The sequence below is a fragment of the Schistocerca serialis genome, chromosome 8, assembly GCF_023864345.2.
Source record: "Schistocerca serialis cubense isolate TAMUIC-IGC-003099 chromosome 8, iqSchSeri2.2, whole genome shotgun sequence".
Taxonomy (NCBI): Eukaryota; Metazoa; Arthropoda; class Insecta; order Orthoptera; family Acrididae; genus Schistocerca; species Schistocerca serialis.
Genome location: NC_064645.1, coordinates 549,883,746 through 549,900,381, shown reverse-complemented (window position 1 = coordinate 549,900,381; position 16,636 = coordinate 549,883,746). Strand labels below are relative to the sequence as shown.

At 37.0% G+C, this 16,636-nt stretch overlaps 2 protein-coding genes across 3 annotated transcripts in view; one reads left to right on the top strand and one right to left on the bottom strand.

The window, feature by feature from the left end:
- LOC126416288 (probable aminopeptidase NPEPL1) overlaps window positions 1–3,638 on the bottom strand; it is a 59,720-nt gene extending 56,082 nt beyond the window's left edge. The window contains exons 1-3 of one of the 2 annotated variants that reach the window (XM_050083939.1): window positions 3,357–3,638; window positions 3,078–3,277; window positions 2,809–2,991 (exon numbers count right to left, since the gene is read on the bottom strand). In XM_050083939.1, the coding sequence (XP_049939896.1) occupies window positions 2,809–2,991; window positions 3,078–3,227 (333 nt within the window). In that variant the 5' untranslated portion in view covers window positions 3,228–3,277; window positions 3,357–3,638. The remainder of the gene's footprint in view (window positions 1–2,808; window positions 2,992–3,077; window positions 3,278–3,356) is intronic. The other variant, XM_050083938.1, reaches the window with a different exon arrangement.
- A 272-nt stretch (window positions 3,639–3,910) lies between these two features.
- The window catches only part of LOC126416190 (protein Rae1), a 37,303-nt gene continuing 24,577 nt past the window's right edge, over window positions 3,911–16,636 (top strand). Inside the window, exons 1-4 of the mRNA XM_050083774.1 lie at window positions 3,911–4,178; window positions 4,300–4,392; window positions 4,524–4,697; window positions 4,791–4,862. Of these exons, the coding sequence (XP_049939731.1) occupies window positions 3,996–4,178; window positions 4,300–4,392; window positions 4,524–4,697; window positions 4,791–4,862 (522 nt within the window). The 5' untranslated portion in view covers window positions 3,911–3,995. The remainder of the gene's footprint in view (window positions 4,179–4,299; window positions 4,393–4,523; window positions 4,698–4,790; window positions 4,863–16,636) is intronic.

Below are 16,636 nucleotides of genomic sequence, written 5' to 3'. Positions count from 1 at the left end.
GTGTGTGTGTGTGTGTGTGTGTGTGTGTGTTTTTTTTTTTTTTTTTATACTTAGCTTGTCCCCTCACTAAAACTGCCAGTTTCCCGTGGTTGTCCCGTTAGTTTGATTGTATTTTAGGAGGGAGATGTTACTGTCTTATTTATTTATATGTGTTTTCATGTTTGTTGCTGTGTGTATGTACAGCACATCATTGGCACCATACTGGAGACGCTTAGAATAGCCATTTCCACCATATTGATGATGTCATGGGTCAAAGCAGATGAGTGGAATTGGACACTTACATAATTCCGTCAAGCCAGAAAAGTCGTCCTATTTAAAGCAATTAGTATGCACTACCACACAGTTGTTATCACTTAAAATTTGTAAAATGCAGACAAAGAAATATTCTGATGTACTGTTTATAACAACTTATCATAAGTTAAGTTGCAGCCTAAACAACCAGGACAATAATTATTTTACCCAAACTTCGTGTCCTGAAGTCATGTTCAGTGCAAGACACTACAATAACGACTCTGTTGATAATGGACGACTCACAAACACAATTTATCGACAATAGACACTTCATGATAAATTATGACTGCCTTTAGTACAGAGAATGGGAGTAGGTCCAATTCTAAAATATCCAATTCAAAGACCTTGTTCCATAATAGCAAATTCAGTGAATACTTCTCAGGGGAGTGCTGCTTCCTGCAGTCAATCGCTCCTTTTAGTGCTAAATGCAACCTTAATGTGGCATAATGAATGTCATTTTTTCTTCGTGTATAGTCATTATGAACACCATTATTCCTTTTGAACTGCAGTGGATTATTTGCAACACACACCATGAGGAAATAAGTATACTGTGAAACATAGTAAGAATGCTCAAATCCTTAAACAGATGTCTACAAGATGATCGTAGGGGAGTCCCACATATTATTCATACAGCATGTTTCTGAACAGAACATTATTCTGTATGATATTACTGAATGAAAAATTGCAAAATATGTCAACATACTGATTTTCTCTCCCTTAACATTTGCAATGATTCTAAGTGCAAGTGTGGCAGAACTAAGTTCTTGTAGGAGTTAAAAGATTTGCTTTTTCCAGTTTAAATTCTCATTAATACGACACCTATGAATTTTGAAATTGTCAACCTATTTATTGTTTCCTCGTCATACTACACTTATCATTGCTGTGTCACCCATATGTGTGCAGAACTTGTTTTATATAACTCAGGGTGAGACCCTTCACAAAAAACCAATGATACTTTTAAGAACTTTTTTACCATTCTTCTGTTACTGTAAGTATGCATGGTTACATATGTGAGGAACAATAGTGAACCTACGATTGAACTTTGGGGAAGCTCATATGTGGCTTCTCCCCATTCAGAATTATGTCCTCTGACTATATGGCTTGAATTACTAAGTACAGCTCCTTGCATTCTTTTGGTTAGATATGATATTATCCATTGGTTGGCTACACCATAAAAAAAAACTTCCATTTATCTATGAGAATACTGTGATCCACACAATCAAATGCCTTTGACAGGTCATAGAAAATACCAACTGGCACTATTTTATTATTTAGCACTTGTAAAATTTGCTGAGTGAACATGTAGATGACATTCTCAGTAGTGCAACTCTTCTGAAACCCAAACCATGATTTGCTGAGGATGTTGTTGTTGCTACAATGAGATAATATTCTAGAATAAATCACCTCAAAATTTTGGAAAATGATGTCAGTAGTGAAACAGGTTGGTAGTTGTTGACATTGCTCCTATAATCTTTATGATAAAGGGGTTTAACAATGGCAGTTTTCCGTCTTTCTGGAAAAATACACTAAGTTAGTGATGCATTACATGTATCGGATAAGAATGGGCATACTATAAGGGTACAAATCTTTTGTACTCTATTGGAAACACCATCAAAGCCAGACAAGCTTTTACTTATGAAGTGATGTCAGTAGCAACAGTAAAAGGTTACATTGTATGAAGAGAATGTGTATGGTTTTTTTTCCCCTCGGGAGAAATCAGTAGTATATTTTATTACTGAATACTATGAGAGTTGCTTTCTTTCTCAACATACTGCTGTGGTTGTTCTTTTGAACTGTTAATCCTTTTATTTTCTACTATATTTCAGAAGTGATTATTAAACACATTTGCTGCTTGTGACTCATCATTTGTAGCACTTCCATTCCATGTTATCCTTGATCTGTAGCTTGTTGTACTGTCCTCATTTCATTAAATTCCATATAGCTGTAAGTCTGTTGGCAGAATTACTGACATAATGTGCATATTCCTTGATTTTTAATAGCTTTTCTTAGTAATTTTGAGTAGTTTATGAATCATGCAGATACTGCACGATCTCCTCTTGTTCTTGCCAAAAGATACATTTCCCTTTTCTTCCCATAGGATACATTAATTCCTCTAATGATCTATATTTTTTTTACATGTGTACAAAAGAGCACTGCCAGAAAAAGAGAGGAGAGTAGGACATAGTAGTTGCTTTCAGTAGAGCATTAAACATGGTCTGATTACTGCTCTGATACCTAAATTTTATCAGAAACATGTAGAAATAGCGGTGTCCAGCCGCAATAGAAATTAATAGTTTCAAATACTGGTACTTACATACCTTGGTAATCAACGATTTTTCCAACTGAGTTTTAGTCCCATACTGTCAAACACGAAAAATACAAGGCCTTAGACGGATTTTTGTTCGAAAGGAAGTTTGAACTTGGCATTTCCATTCTCGAGCAATTTTTAAAGTGTCCGAGGGCTTAATGAAAAATCAGGAAATAGGACCAACTATAAAACAAATAAGAAGTATTCACCACAATCGATTCTTCAACTCCTGCCGTCGAGCTACGAATCAGCTTGGTAAGGGCATGTGATCTCGACGAAGTGTTATGACGGCTACATTTGAGAGGAAGAGCAGCAAGTGTTGCTAGGTTGAGATACAACGAACAGCTGTCTGTTGGTGACGGATGCAAACTTGCTAAGGCTGTCTTGTACACCTGAAAGAAAAAAAAAAAAAATCACAAACAGATCGTAAAACCAAAATAAAAGAATTAATATAATACAGTCAAACCAAGCTATTTACCTCTTCTGTCACTCTAGGTTCTAACTTTATTTTTATATCGTTATATTTCACTTTTGCCAGATTTTTTAACTGGCCTACAATTAATACTGGTTTCTTTTGCGGATCGCTTGGCGTTAAACCATCCTGGAATTCCAGCTTAACTGCAGGCATAGCTGATAAGCAAAGTTTGCTGGTGCCAAACCGTCTTTGTATTACTAATCCTGGAATTGTACAGAACCGTAAAAAATGCATGTCACGTCAATGATAAGGGAAGGATTAAATAAAATCTTCTTCTCTGACCCACGTTTGAAATACAAGAAGAACGTCCACACTGTTACTTTACAATTAGCTCCACGATTTCTAAAGCTACTCTGCTTAAAAATTGAACACAAATATCAAACACAAACGCTAAAGTTCCGTTAATCCAAGTAGTAGCAAATAGAGTCTGTAAACAAAATCAGTGTTGTTAAATCTGTTACTTTTGCCTTCAATGTTTTTACAACACAACTCAGTTAACGTCACTTATATAAGAAAAAAAAAAAATACTCATGTAATATCTTATCAGTTCAAGAACACTGTAGTCATCAGATAAACATGATGTAAACTAAGTTGTAACTCTGGTAACCATGGAATTTAAATTACATGGCGTCAGTAGTGTCTCGTGTTTTTAATTTACGTAAGCATTGCTTATTAGTCTGGATTATCATGAACAACAGTATGGAGATTCAATAGCTAAGTAAAGAAATATAATTACAATAGAAAACTAAATGTGGCGAAGGGGGTCCTTTGTATTATTTTTCCTCTATGCTGCGGGATCTCTTCCTGTAAATTCTTTGACCCCTATGCGTCATGTTTTTGTTTTGAATGTGCAGTGTATTCTCTGGAAGTGTTAGTAAGGTTGTTGACAGTATTTAGTTGCAGGAAGTTTTAGAACTCAGAATGTTTAATCAAAGTACTTTGGGTAATACATCGGGGTATGGCACAACGACTACTCCATCGTCAGCCAACCCAATGAAAGATTTTGAAGTTACGTCCCCTCCTGACGATTCAGTGTCGTCTTTAGCGTTCAGTCCCGCCACAATTCCACAAAATTTTTTGATAGCTGGAAGCTGGGACAACAACGTAAGTGCATAAGACGAGAGAAATATTGTGGAAATCGTATAATTAATTTCCTTTAAATCGATGTATTGTGCAATATGACATATATTTTGTAGTCTGAATAATGTTGAGATTTGTCACAAAGGTCCGCTGCTGGGAAGTTGAACAGACAGGAAAAACAATTCCCAAGTCAATGCAGACCATGCAGGGTCCAGTACTGGACGTATGTTGGAGCGATGTAAGTGTTAACATTACATTTCGAATGGACAATTTGCTGAAATCTGAGAATATGTTTCGTGTAGGAAAACATTATATTGTCATTTACCAAGATGTACGAAATTTAAATTTGAAACTATTATTTTATTACAGGACGGGACTAAAGTCTTTATGGCTTCTTGCGATAAGATGGTAAAATGTTGGGATCTGAATAGCAACCAGACAGTGCAAGTTGCCCAGCATGATGCACCGGTGAAAACATGTCACTGGATAAAAGGAAACATGTATTCTTGTTTAATGACTGGATCATGGGACAAAACTCTCAAGGTTTGTGGAATAGCAAGAGTATTTGTTAGTTTTGAAATATTTGAAAGCTAATGGATGCATATGTATGTTAAAATTATATGTATGTTTTTTCAGTTCTGGGACACGCGAAGTGCAACCCCCATGCTAAGTATCACTCTTCCGGAAAGGGTATATTGTGCAGATGTTGTGAGTATAGTTTTAGATTATCCTGTGGTTAACTTCTCTTTTTGTTGGAAGATTAACATTATGTGCATGAGACTTGCCTTTATATTTCATTAACTTCGTAGCGACATCAAATATTTAATCAGGATGTTTGGTATTATATGTGTTGTCATATACAATCTACTGATGCTGTCACCAAAACTAGAAGACACAGGTCTACAGAAGTCTCAGGATTCCATCTGTCTTCTTTGATCCATTGACGTATTGGTATTACAGTGTGTGACGTCGCTGTGGTGCGGTGTTTTTGAGCGGGTTTGTTTTTGTAGATTTCATGTTATAGTAGTTGTTATACTCTGGTGGTGGATGTTGACATGTAAAGTTTTCTTGTAACTTGTGGTATTGGGTTGATTTGAGTCTTGATAATCTGTGAACTTGAAAGTGTGTGCTTTGTTTCCATTGAGGTATTATGATTTATTGGTTTATGTGGTTTATGTATTTGGCATTTTTGTTAGGTGTGATTAGCTTTGTGTATTGCATGTAGAATGAAACTTAATATTTTTAATGGTTTTTTATTAGGCATGGGCATGACTGATAAGTTACAAGTTAGACCCATTCATTGGGTTTGGATTTGGATGGAGACATGTTGTTGACCATTAAGGTTTGCAGTTTTTTGGACTGGTAGTGGAGTATGTTAGGTGTCATCCTTGTAGGCAGTGTATGAAGTCGACCAGAGTTCCGGTGGCCCATACTAGGAACCTGTGTATGTTGAAGTGGTGTTGTGATAACATCTGGCAATTTATTCTGTGTGGTACCTGGCATGACAAACCTAGGTTGGCCATGGGGAGATTGTGTTGCTTATTTATCATTTTGGTTACAGGCTCTCTTTAAGGTTTTTTGTGCATGACACTGGAGTGAATGTGAGAGCTGGGTTGATTGATTCTCTTTTTGTAAGGAGCTGCTTTCAGAATATGTTAAGTAAAGGGGAAAGTTGAGTGGACCAAGAATCACATTTGAAATTGGTGACTTCCTTGTCAGAAAGTGGTAGTATGGGAGGGGAGTTCATGGATTGGTTTGTTGGTGTGGGCGGCTGTTATTTCAGGGGGAGGGGGGGTATTCTGATTCTATTTTCGAGGTTTTGCATAGTTGTACGAATAGGGAATTTGTGGGGCTTATTGACAAGGGTAGTACTTTGATGTCAAATGCATTTTCGTGTTGTAGGGGTATGGGGAAAAGGGATTATGAGCACTTAGTGGTTAACCATAGCATTCAGTTTAAGGATTATGATACTAGGGCTTGCACTAATACCTTATAGGGGTTTGGAGATGAGGGGGCAGTTAAATTTGTAATAGGAGGAGGGAAGAAGTACTCTTCCAACATGTAGCTCCATTTAGATGACTATTGCTGGCAGAAGAGTATCCCTGAGAATTTTTGTGGTGTTCAGGTTTTTCTTGAGGTTAGTGGAGAGGCTGTATAGGCTGAGGATTCCGAGTTGAGGAGTTGGGTTTGTGATTTTTTTTGGGGGGGGGGGTGAGAGGTCGTGGCTATGGTTTGTGGGGTTGATGGGGCAGATTGTGGATGGTTGGGGTGTATTTAGAGGTTATTTTGTTTTGTTTTGAGGACTGATTTGGTTGGCTTTATTTTTACGTAAGGTGTGAGTAATTTTATTGGGAGCGGTATCAGGTGGATTGGGGTTGGTATATGGGTAGGAGAGGTTGTAGGGGGATGGGGTGATTTTGGAAGAAGGTACACGCACACACACACACACACACACACACACACACACACACACACACACACACACACACCCTTTTTTTCCCCTAAGGTAAGTCTTTCCGCTCCCGGGATTGGAATGACTCCTTACCCTCTCCCTTAAAACCCACATCCTTTCGTCTTTCCCTCTCCTTCCCTCTTTCCTGATGAGGCAACAGTTTGTTGCGAAAGCTTGAATTTTTTGTGTATGTTTGTGTTTATTTGTGTGTCTGTCGACCTGCCAGCACTTTCATTTGGTAAGTCACATCATCTTTATGTGTGTGTGTATATATATATATATATATATATATATATATATATAAAAACAAAGATGATGTGACTTACCATGTGAAAGCGCTGGGTTTTAAGGGAGAGGGTAAGGAGTCATTCCAATCCCGGGAGCGGAAAGACTTACCTTAGGGGGGAAAAAAGGACGGGTATACACTTGCGCACACACACACACACACACACACACACACACACACACACACACACACATCCATCCACACATATACAGACACAAGCAGACATATATATGTGTTTCTGTTGCAGGCTTGCTTTAGTTTTATTTTAATGTAATGTTGATGCTTTGTCCGGTTTGGGTTTATGGTAATTTTGTTATAGTTCAGTTGATTTAGGGAATTTGGGGGTTGTTGGGTTTTCGAGTTGTGCTTTTCGTATTGTTGGATGTTTGTGTGCTATTTAGCTCTTGTGCAGTTTGTTGAACTAGTTTTTTTTACTTATGTTTGGGTTGCAGGTATCTAGGGCTTTGCTTGAGCTATATAGGTATAGGGAATTTTGTGATACCCCATTTAGGAAATGCATATGTTGTTTTTTTGGCATTGAGGGCTTTGTTTAAACTTTATAGGTCAATTGAAATATAAGATTCCTGTGGTTTTGTGCTTATAACACTGTATTGTATGTTGAGTTTTTTTGGATAATATTTATTTTGGGTTGGTGCCATTTTTTGTATTATCGTATATTTAGCTTTTCACCACCCTAAACCAGCAGTTTTCCAATTAACTTCATTTTACTGTTGGAGCGAAAAAAATTGTGTTACTTTTTTGTTCGCATGTGTATGTAGTGACATTATAATCACTATATTGCATTAGGTGGAAGTGAGTGTTCCAGCTGTACTGGTGATGTCATAGGTCAAAGCAGGCAGGCGGAATCGGACAGTTCCCTAATGCCAGGACATATTCATTACAGAGTCTTCCCAGTAGTTGTAATTTTAAACATTGACAGTAGATGAAGTTATAAACAGTCACGAGAGCAGCTAATGGAAATAATAAAAAAGGAAAACTGGAATTGAGATAAGTCCAAAGATTTTATGTTTTATAGACCTGACAGTTCTTTGTGTTGTCATTATTTGCTGCAGGTCTTTATTCAACTGATACTTCACTGCTCACAGCCTACACATTTGCCTTGTATCCAACCTGGCTGCATGCAAAATTCAAAGCCAAAGTCATTAAAGCAGTCACAGTACACCTTCATATCATCCTTACTACTCTTGTTAAAATAGTGCGATGCGCCTGTAGGTTGTGTTTCATATTTTCCTTTCATACATTTGAACAATTACTTTCTTTGTATATTAACATACCTATTAGTTGAATGCTCAGTTTAGTTAGTAACCTAACTGGCAAATTATTACAGTTTATCTTGGTTATGTACCAGCTGTTTATTAGTCTAACATACATTTTTGGGGCAGAAAAAATTTTCAAATAAACTGAGCGTTTATATTGTGTGAATATAATTGTATGTGGATCTAAATAATTTTAATTCTCTTTTGTGAATAATTTTCATTTTCTCTTGTTAGTAAATTTTGTTACTTAAAGTATTTAAGCTTAAGCTGAAGCTCCCATTGTCGCTCAGAGCTAATATAACAAGGGGAAGTGATGAATCTGCTGTTAAAGACCTTGTCCTCACCAATGTGCACAAGTCCAACATAGATAAGTAGTAAATATCATATGTAACAGGAAACCTGAATGTGGATCACTCGCAGATACGTTCAGTGTCTTTGTGGAAACTTGTTTGGTAAATTTAGAGAACCAGTACTCAAGGTACACTGCACAATTCTGCTGCTTGAATTATTACTTATTTAGGGAACATGAGAGATTTGTGTGTGTACAGTCACAGTCATTTGCCTCCCACTCATAGACCCTGATGGGACACTATAAGTAATGATTAATACCGTATTGCTATTAATTTCCCAGCATCATGCTCTGTACTGTAGCTTGTGTTATGTGTAAAAAGTTACCAAATGTTAGCTATGATCTCAAAGTATTACATTCGGCAATTACTGAAGCTTTTGAACTGCAGATCTGTCCCAACAGTTTCAGTAGAGAGAAAAGATATACTAAAGAAAGAGTGCACTGGGTAGAATGTGGAATCTGGCCTTCAGCAAATGGCAAGAACTAAGATACGTCTGGCACCCTCACCACTTCCCATTATGTCTGGTGGTCTGGAGCCAACTGATCTATCTATGGCAAGAGTGGTGAATACGAATTAACAGCTACTGTTGAAACCAAAAGCAGTGTTAATTCACTATCTTTGTGAGTGCTACTGTGAAGAGCTTCTTAGTACCACAAAATTATGTGCTAAATCAATAACAGCACAGTACTGAACAGTTGAAAACTATATGAATGATTACTGTATATGTGAAACATAGGAAAACAGTCCAGTCAGGTTGGCAACCTAAGTGCTAATTTAAAAAACTGGACTAATGCGAATGGGTCTTAATGCTCTGAGGGTTTTGTACAACCATAATTATGTATATAGATGATTATTATTATTATTATTTTGTTTGGCTCAGTGGCTTAATGCAAGTCATTAAATTGGCTGCAACTTCGGCGACTTGCATATACCTAACTTACCCCTGTTATCCAACAGGGGACGAGGGATCTCCAGTTTAACATGGATTGCAGGTCACGTCATTTCTACCAACTCCTTGCATCGTTGAGGGGTAAAGGCTAGATTAAAACAACGAAAAATCTGTGGTCCAACAGATTCAATCCTGTACACTCTCGGTTTCCGTGGATGTGATTTACCACAAGATCCCTAGGCTGGACATGTATGAGGGGGTACCCAAAAGAAATGAACTAATTTTCTGGTGGGCAGAGATTTTCTAGTACTGAATTTTAATGCTAGGATCACATAGAGTAAACATTCCAGTCATTAAGCCGAGTACACTCACTGAAGGAGGTCACAACTAGTTTTGGCAGAGTTTATAGTGACAACTGCTTCGTGAGATAGTTGTTTTTGCAATGGCTGATTTTCATGAACTACATGCCATGGTGAAATTTCACTTTTACTTGGAAAAAGTGGAACAGAAACTCTTGAAATGTTCAAAATGGTGTGCAAGGATGATGCTATGGGGAAATTTCTAGTGTTTGAGTGGTTGTTCCTGTTTCAGAAATGGTGAAATGTCAGTTAATGACAAATCTTGTTTTGGTATCCTTCAATGGCCCAAACACACAAAAATGTTGAAAACATTCATGTACTCATCAACAGAGATAAACATGGGCCATTAAAGAAATTTTGGAGCTGTTGGGAATGACTTGAGGTCATTGAGTTGGGACAGGAGGTTTGGAAACGAAAAGTGTGACTGCGAAATTCGTGCCATGACTGTTAAATGTTGAACAATGAGGTGGAGGAAGCATGCTGTGCTTTGAAAGAAGAGTTCTGAAATGATCCAAACTTTTTTCAAAAATTGGTACAGGTGGCAAAGCTGGATGCTGTAGCAACAATTGTGAATCACGGCAACAGTCATATCAACAATTGTGAATCACAGCAACAGTCAAGCAGTGGAATACTTCTAGTTTACCTCGCCTCAAGGAAGCTCATCAGATGAAGTCAAACATTATAACACTGCCAATTTGCTTTTTCGATGTGAGAGGAGTCATCTATTCAGAATTTGTTCTTCAGGGTAAGACAGTTAACGGGCTTTCTTCTTGGAAATTTTGAAAAGACTGTGCAAAAATGTGCAGTGGAAGTGGCCTCATTTGTGGCAATTGGGTGACTGGTTTTTTCATCACGGCGATGTTCCTGCTCCCACAGTTGTGTCTGTATGACAATTCATGACCAAAACTGGTATGACCCCTGTTCCTCAACCTCCATCCCTCCCCCCTCCCCCCCCCCCCCCATACCCACCCCCCACCCCCACTGTCACCAGATATTTCCCCATGTAGTCGTTTTTTGTTTCCTAGAATGAAAACAGACATGAAAGGAAAATGTTTTGTTGATGTTGCCGAGGTGAAGGAAAAAAGATGGAGGTGCTGTCAAGCATCAGTAAAGATGAATTTAAACAATGTTTTGAAATATGGAATAAAAGAGTAGACGAGTGTGTTAGTGCAAATGGAGAGTACTGTTAAGGGGATTGAAGGTTTGTGCTTAACAGTGACTAAACCTGAAAAATAAAGTTTTTTCCTTTGGGTAGCTCCTTGTACAGTCAAGAAGTTTATGTATCTGTACTTAAAGAGTCCAGGCAGTCTCCTAACAGTCACTAGAGTTCCGACCAGAGAAAGTCAGAGCATTATACTAGCATTGCAGCTGTAGCTAGCTAAAACGAAGCTTTCTGTCACCTCTAAAAAGGAAGAGATGGGATCTGATTGCCATCATCAAAAAACAACACAACTGCCTCTAATCCATGTGAAAAATATTATGTCCCCTATCAACATTGGATTTAAATATTGTCCCACTTGCAGAATAAAATGTTGCAGCGTTTTAATGGACAGGAAAAGGAAACTTACTTCATTTGACCAAATCTTGTATACAACAATGTACTGATTCCTGGAGGGAGGCAATTGTAGTTCCTCTCTTCAATCCAAGGAAGGGCTGTATGTGTCAAAATAGTTAACACAGTATTGTTATTTCAAGCTGTGTGGGTGAGACTTTGCAGGATATAGTGAGCAACTGGTTAAAATAGGCTCTAGAAACTAAGAAACTCTGAAGCCACATCTATTGTGAATTCATAGTTATACACCATTGATAACTTACCTACTGGGGGTGGCTGTAGAGAAGTATATCCTTCTCAGACAACTTGAGGCACAGTGTCATTGGTACATCTCCAGTGATGTGGCTTCTAGTGATGACTCTCATCTTCTTGTGATCGTTTCTCTACAAAAATTTCTTTAGACTTTTGTGGGCCATGCCTTACTTACGGGGACATTGTATGCCCTATGCCGCCAAAGTTCAATTATTGAATTCTGTGGCCCATTATCTTGGAAACTTTTTGAAACGCCAACTTAAAATTTTCTATAATTATTGAATGCGCCTTTCTAGATACCCCGAACTAGAATTATTACTAAATTGTATTGTGAGGCACGTTATCTTTTTTTTTCCAAACACTCAAATTTTTTGACAAAATTTTGTAAATAAAAGAACATAAAACCAAAACAACTCCGGATATTTTAATTATTCTAGTTCCATATGTGTTGAATCTCACACTTGGCATGCTGTGAAAATTTCGTGTCTCTACCATCAGTACAATTTTAGAAAACGGGTCATTTATTGCAAAAAATGTAGTTCGGGGTATTGAGGTTTAAAACTTTTTTAATTACAAGTTCTTAGACAGGCTTACATTTGTGCGTCTTTTGTCCACTAGAATTGCCCTGGCCCATAGTCTGTGTCTTCTTCAGTGTCACAACAGCCCAGTGCTTGCCTCCTCTTTTTCTTTCTTGGTTTTTTTGTCATTTGGCAGCTAACTCTGCTTCACGTACATGAAGCTCATCCAGTTCCCGCAGTCATTTAGCTATGTTCTGTCCAAATCTTACCCTAACTTCTCCAGAACCTTAAGTCTTCCATAGTTCCCACCATTAAAAGTTATTACAGCATCAGGCACTGCTAACTTTAGAGTTATAAGGCCAAGAAATACTTTTTCAGGCACACGACACCCTACAACATTATTGAAGAACTCATTAACATTCTGGGTCTTCCCATGTAAACACTTCTTTAGTAGCTCAGGATTTGCCAAATCTCTGTAAATAGGTTTGATTGCCTCCATTACTGTCAAAGGAGGAGAATGTTTATGTGTAAATTCATGCAGGGTGCCAGAAAATTCAGCTTGCCTATATTTACACCAAGTGTTTGGTGAAGGTGGACACAAAGCATGACATGGCTTTTCATTGGTTGATATTCGATGAAAGAAAGTGCTCCACACAGCTCTTTTCATCTTCTCTAAATTGTCACAGTTATCTCTAATGGCCTTCCCAAAATTTTCCTGTAATTCATCAATTACTTTTCTGATACTAGTTTTCATTGAAAGTAGTGTGATTATCGGCTATTTTTGGAGTAAGCTAACTTCTGTTTCTTTTTATACATAAATAAACTAAGGACTGATTTGTTTATTTGTAATGCCAACTTCTGAGACGTAGCAGTCAATATTCAAAATATCATTTGAAGGTCTCTCAATTGTCTGTTTTTAATGTATACCAAAATGTTCAGGAAGTCCAAAGTACATTCTGGAGTAGAAAACAGAAAATGTCAAATTTCAACGAATTTCACATACAATGTACCCTTAACTGTTTTGGTCAGAACAGTAGCATCTACCAATAACTTATTTTAAATGTAGCCATGTTTGCTATAGTTATTAATAGTATATTGTACATAGCGTAAAGCCCTATTCAGTGATTCTTTATGTGGATGTTTTTGTTACCTTGTAGTTTTCCTAATAGCCATGATTTCCAATTGCAGGTCTGATGACCTTGCCGTTTAGTCCCATAACCCCCCTCCCCCTCAGTCAATCAATCAATCACCTTCAGTTGTCAGATAATAGGTTGGAGGCATGTGCTAAATGATGAGGCACATGGGCACCCTTTGGTGACCCACGGGCCTGATTCAAATTCTTACTTAAACTTGTGGGCTGGCTTGTCACGTGACGCGACAGCAACACTCCTAGCACATGAATTAAAACTGTAGTTCCCATGATGTTAATGTGTATAACACAACACACTGGTATGAATGGCACCCCTTTCCCGATGTGCCATGTCAATAAATTGTACCTCAGAACAAGTGTTTTTGAGAGTAAATTCATTATCTGTTCATTCCATTTTCAGATGTTTGCATTTATTTACATTTAGTCAACATTGTTTCTTTACTTACAGTGTTTTACAGTAGCTGCCATAAAATCTTCCATTACAAAATTATGCAATGTTGTTCGTAAGAAACAACATTCATGGCATATAAATAAATATCATGGAAAAATAAATGTCAATAATAAAAGCAGCTGGTTGCACCTAATTATTTATAAATTACCTTCAGTTTCAACAGTTGCAGTAATCTAATATGTTCACAGTCGACTAGAAGTATTTACTGATGTTAGTGTGAGAAAGAACAGAAAAGCAAAATATGGCAATGACACAAGCAATCCTAGTTGAAAAGTGATTAGGAATAAATTCATGATATATGGCCACAAGCAGGTCATTACAGAGTTTTAAACATAAATGTACTAATATCACCAAACTTTATTAGCAGGCATTTTTTTTAAATATTTGTCCAAAAATACTTTCAACGACTGGTTGCATAGGCATGGATTGTTACTGTAACACAAAAGGAACATCACTTTTTTATTTATTTTAAAGAGTTTAAAAGTATAAATCACTTGGCATATATCAGCAGTATTATGCAGAAACCAAACTGGAATAATGTGAACAATAGAATGGTGAACATCTGAAAATGTGTCACAGACAGAGTACGAATTTCTACCGCAGGCCAAATTGAAACCAGTGGAGGCTGGGTCTGGGCTGCGTGCTGCCGGTTGTCCACTCGTGTTTTAAGTTACTTCGGGAAGAACAGTATATGTTCACATTCATGATTATGGATGAAGGGCACTCAAAATATGAGCATAACTTTCCACCAAGAAATTTCATGTTTTCTCACATCTAAAATATCTCAAATCCATAAGTCACCCATCATCTTACACATCTGAGCCACAAACCATGAGAACCAGACTGAACACACATTCTGAAATTCTGTAAGGCTTTTCTGTGATGCTGGCTGGATTACAGCTGCACAAGATATGCTTCATTTCAACGTCCATATCTGAAAATTACAGCCTTTTCATTCAAGAGAATGAGACATGTAACAAAAGCAAAAGCTTGTGGGGTGTTGAGGCTGGTGAGACACCACTTGCCATCATATTGCATCTCTTCTTGCTGCAACAAACATACAGCACTTTGTCACTTTCATACTTACCAGCTTTCCAAAATGGTGTACACTCTACAGTGAAGTGGCTCTTCAGACAACAAAACCATTCTGGTTTCATGTTAACCATAGATGTGGAGGTAAAATGCTATCCTTAACAGATGAGGAGCATCATTTCAAATCTTTTATGTTCAGGAAACAAAATTTTACTGTTGTGAAATATGAAGGTATTGTGATTGAGGCTTACTTCTAAAAACATGAAAAAGTGGAATCTATTTGCAGCTGGGTTCTTCAGGTTCAAGGAAAATGATTTGGATTTAATATCCATTGATCCAGTAATCTGTAAAATATATAAACAAAAATCATAGTAAAGTAAATACATAGCTAACCAATTATTTTTGTTAATACTATAGAAGAGCATTGTCTTTTAATGCAAAATTAAATTTTTCACAATATACATTCTAATGTATATTTGTCAATTGACTTTAATAGGATTTGTATCAAACCAACATGTTGTTATTGAAAACCATGTTATTATGCAATAAAAATATTCACATTAATCATTCTGATATATAATTACAACCTGTTTCTGCTATAATTCTTTAATGATATACAGTGTTATGTAAATACTTGTTTGTGTTATTATTGAAATAGTCAATCCAAAATCTAAATCTTATGGTTAAATGTTTTGATTTATAGTATGTTCATAATGACCATCCTATTGGTTTCTCTTCAAATTTGGTTCAGTTCTCCTTCTTCCAAGCAGCCACAAACTGACATACAGTACTTACTTTTTCCTCATTGCCATTTACCATAGCAATTTAATATTAAATGTTAGCATTGAAATATAAATCTCCTATGCTGCTCCAGTTATCCCGAAAACATTATTCACATCAGCCTTCTTTGCTTCACATCGAACGAGGTGGCACAGGACTTAGCATACTGGACTCGCATTTGGGAGGACAGTTCAAACTGCGCCCGGCCATCCTGATGTAGGTTTTCCATGATTTCCTTAAATTGCTTCAGGCAAATACCAGGATGATTCCTTTGAAAAGGCACGACTGATTTTCTTCCCCATCCTTACCTAATCTGAGCTTGTCCTCTGTCTCTTATGACCTCGCTGTCAACGGGACATTAAACACTAATCTTCCTCCTCGTTGTTTCACTCACTCTACTGATGGACAAATTTTCTTTTACCGCTTTTGGTCACCTCTTGAATTATCACTTGCAGAATTTTTTTCCTTCATAAATGAAAAAGCTCTTCCTTTACAGACAGCAGCTGTTGTTGAAGATTTAGATTTAGCATTGCAGAGAAAAGTATGCTTGTTGTCAGCATAATCAGCTGAGCAAAGTAACAGCTTCATGTAGTGTTAATGTTGGCCACAATACAGTTTGAAACACACTCTATAGAGGATTGATATGATTTGAAACAACAGCTAGTTTTCAGCAGCTTTTTACAGTGTTAGTGAATAAGATTTGTTACAGTTTCATAACATGAAAATTGCTTCAGAAACTATATGAAAGTGTATTAACCTCAATTTTGTCAGTTGGTGGATATAATATGATTTGAAACAATGCTCATCAGATTGGAAAGTTGTTTACAACCTCTGGTTTCTAAGAGTATTTCAGAACATGATTTTAAGTCTGTGTTCAAAGAAATTTTAAATGGTTACTTTTGTAACCCTCACTATGGGGGCCAAATTAGCACTCTGTAACAACAGACTGAATTGCACATTAATTCACAAAAACCAAACATTAATAGTTCCTGATTCAATTTATGTTAAGTCCAAGCATACTACTTTGTTGTGCAAATGTATGGCAATTATAATATTAAGTACAGTTCCAAGTAAGTCTTACAGTGGTGGAAACAACATGCTCATCAAATAGAAGCACTGTACAGAAATGTTATA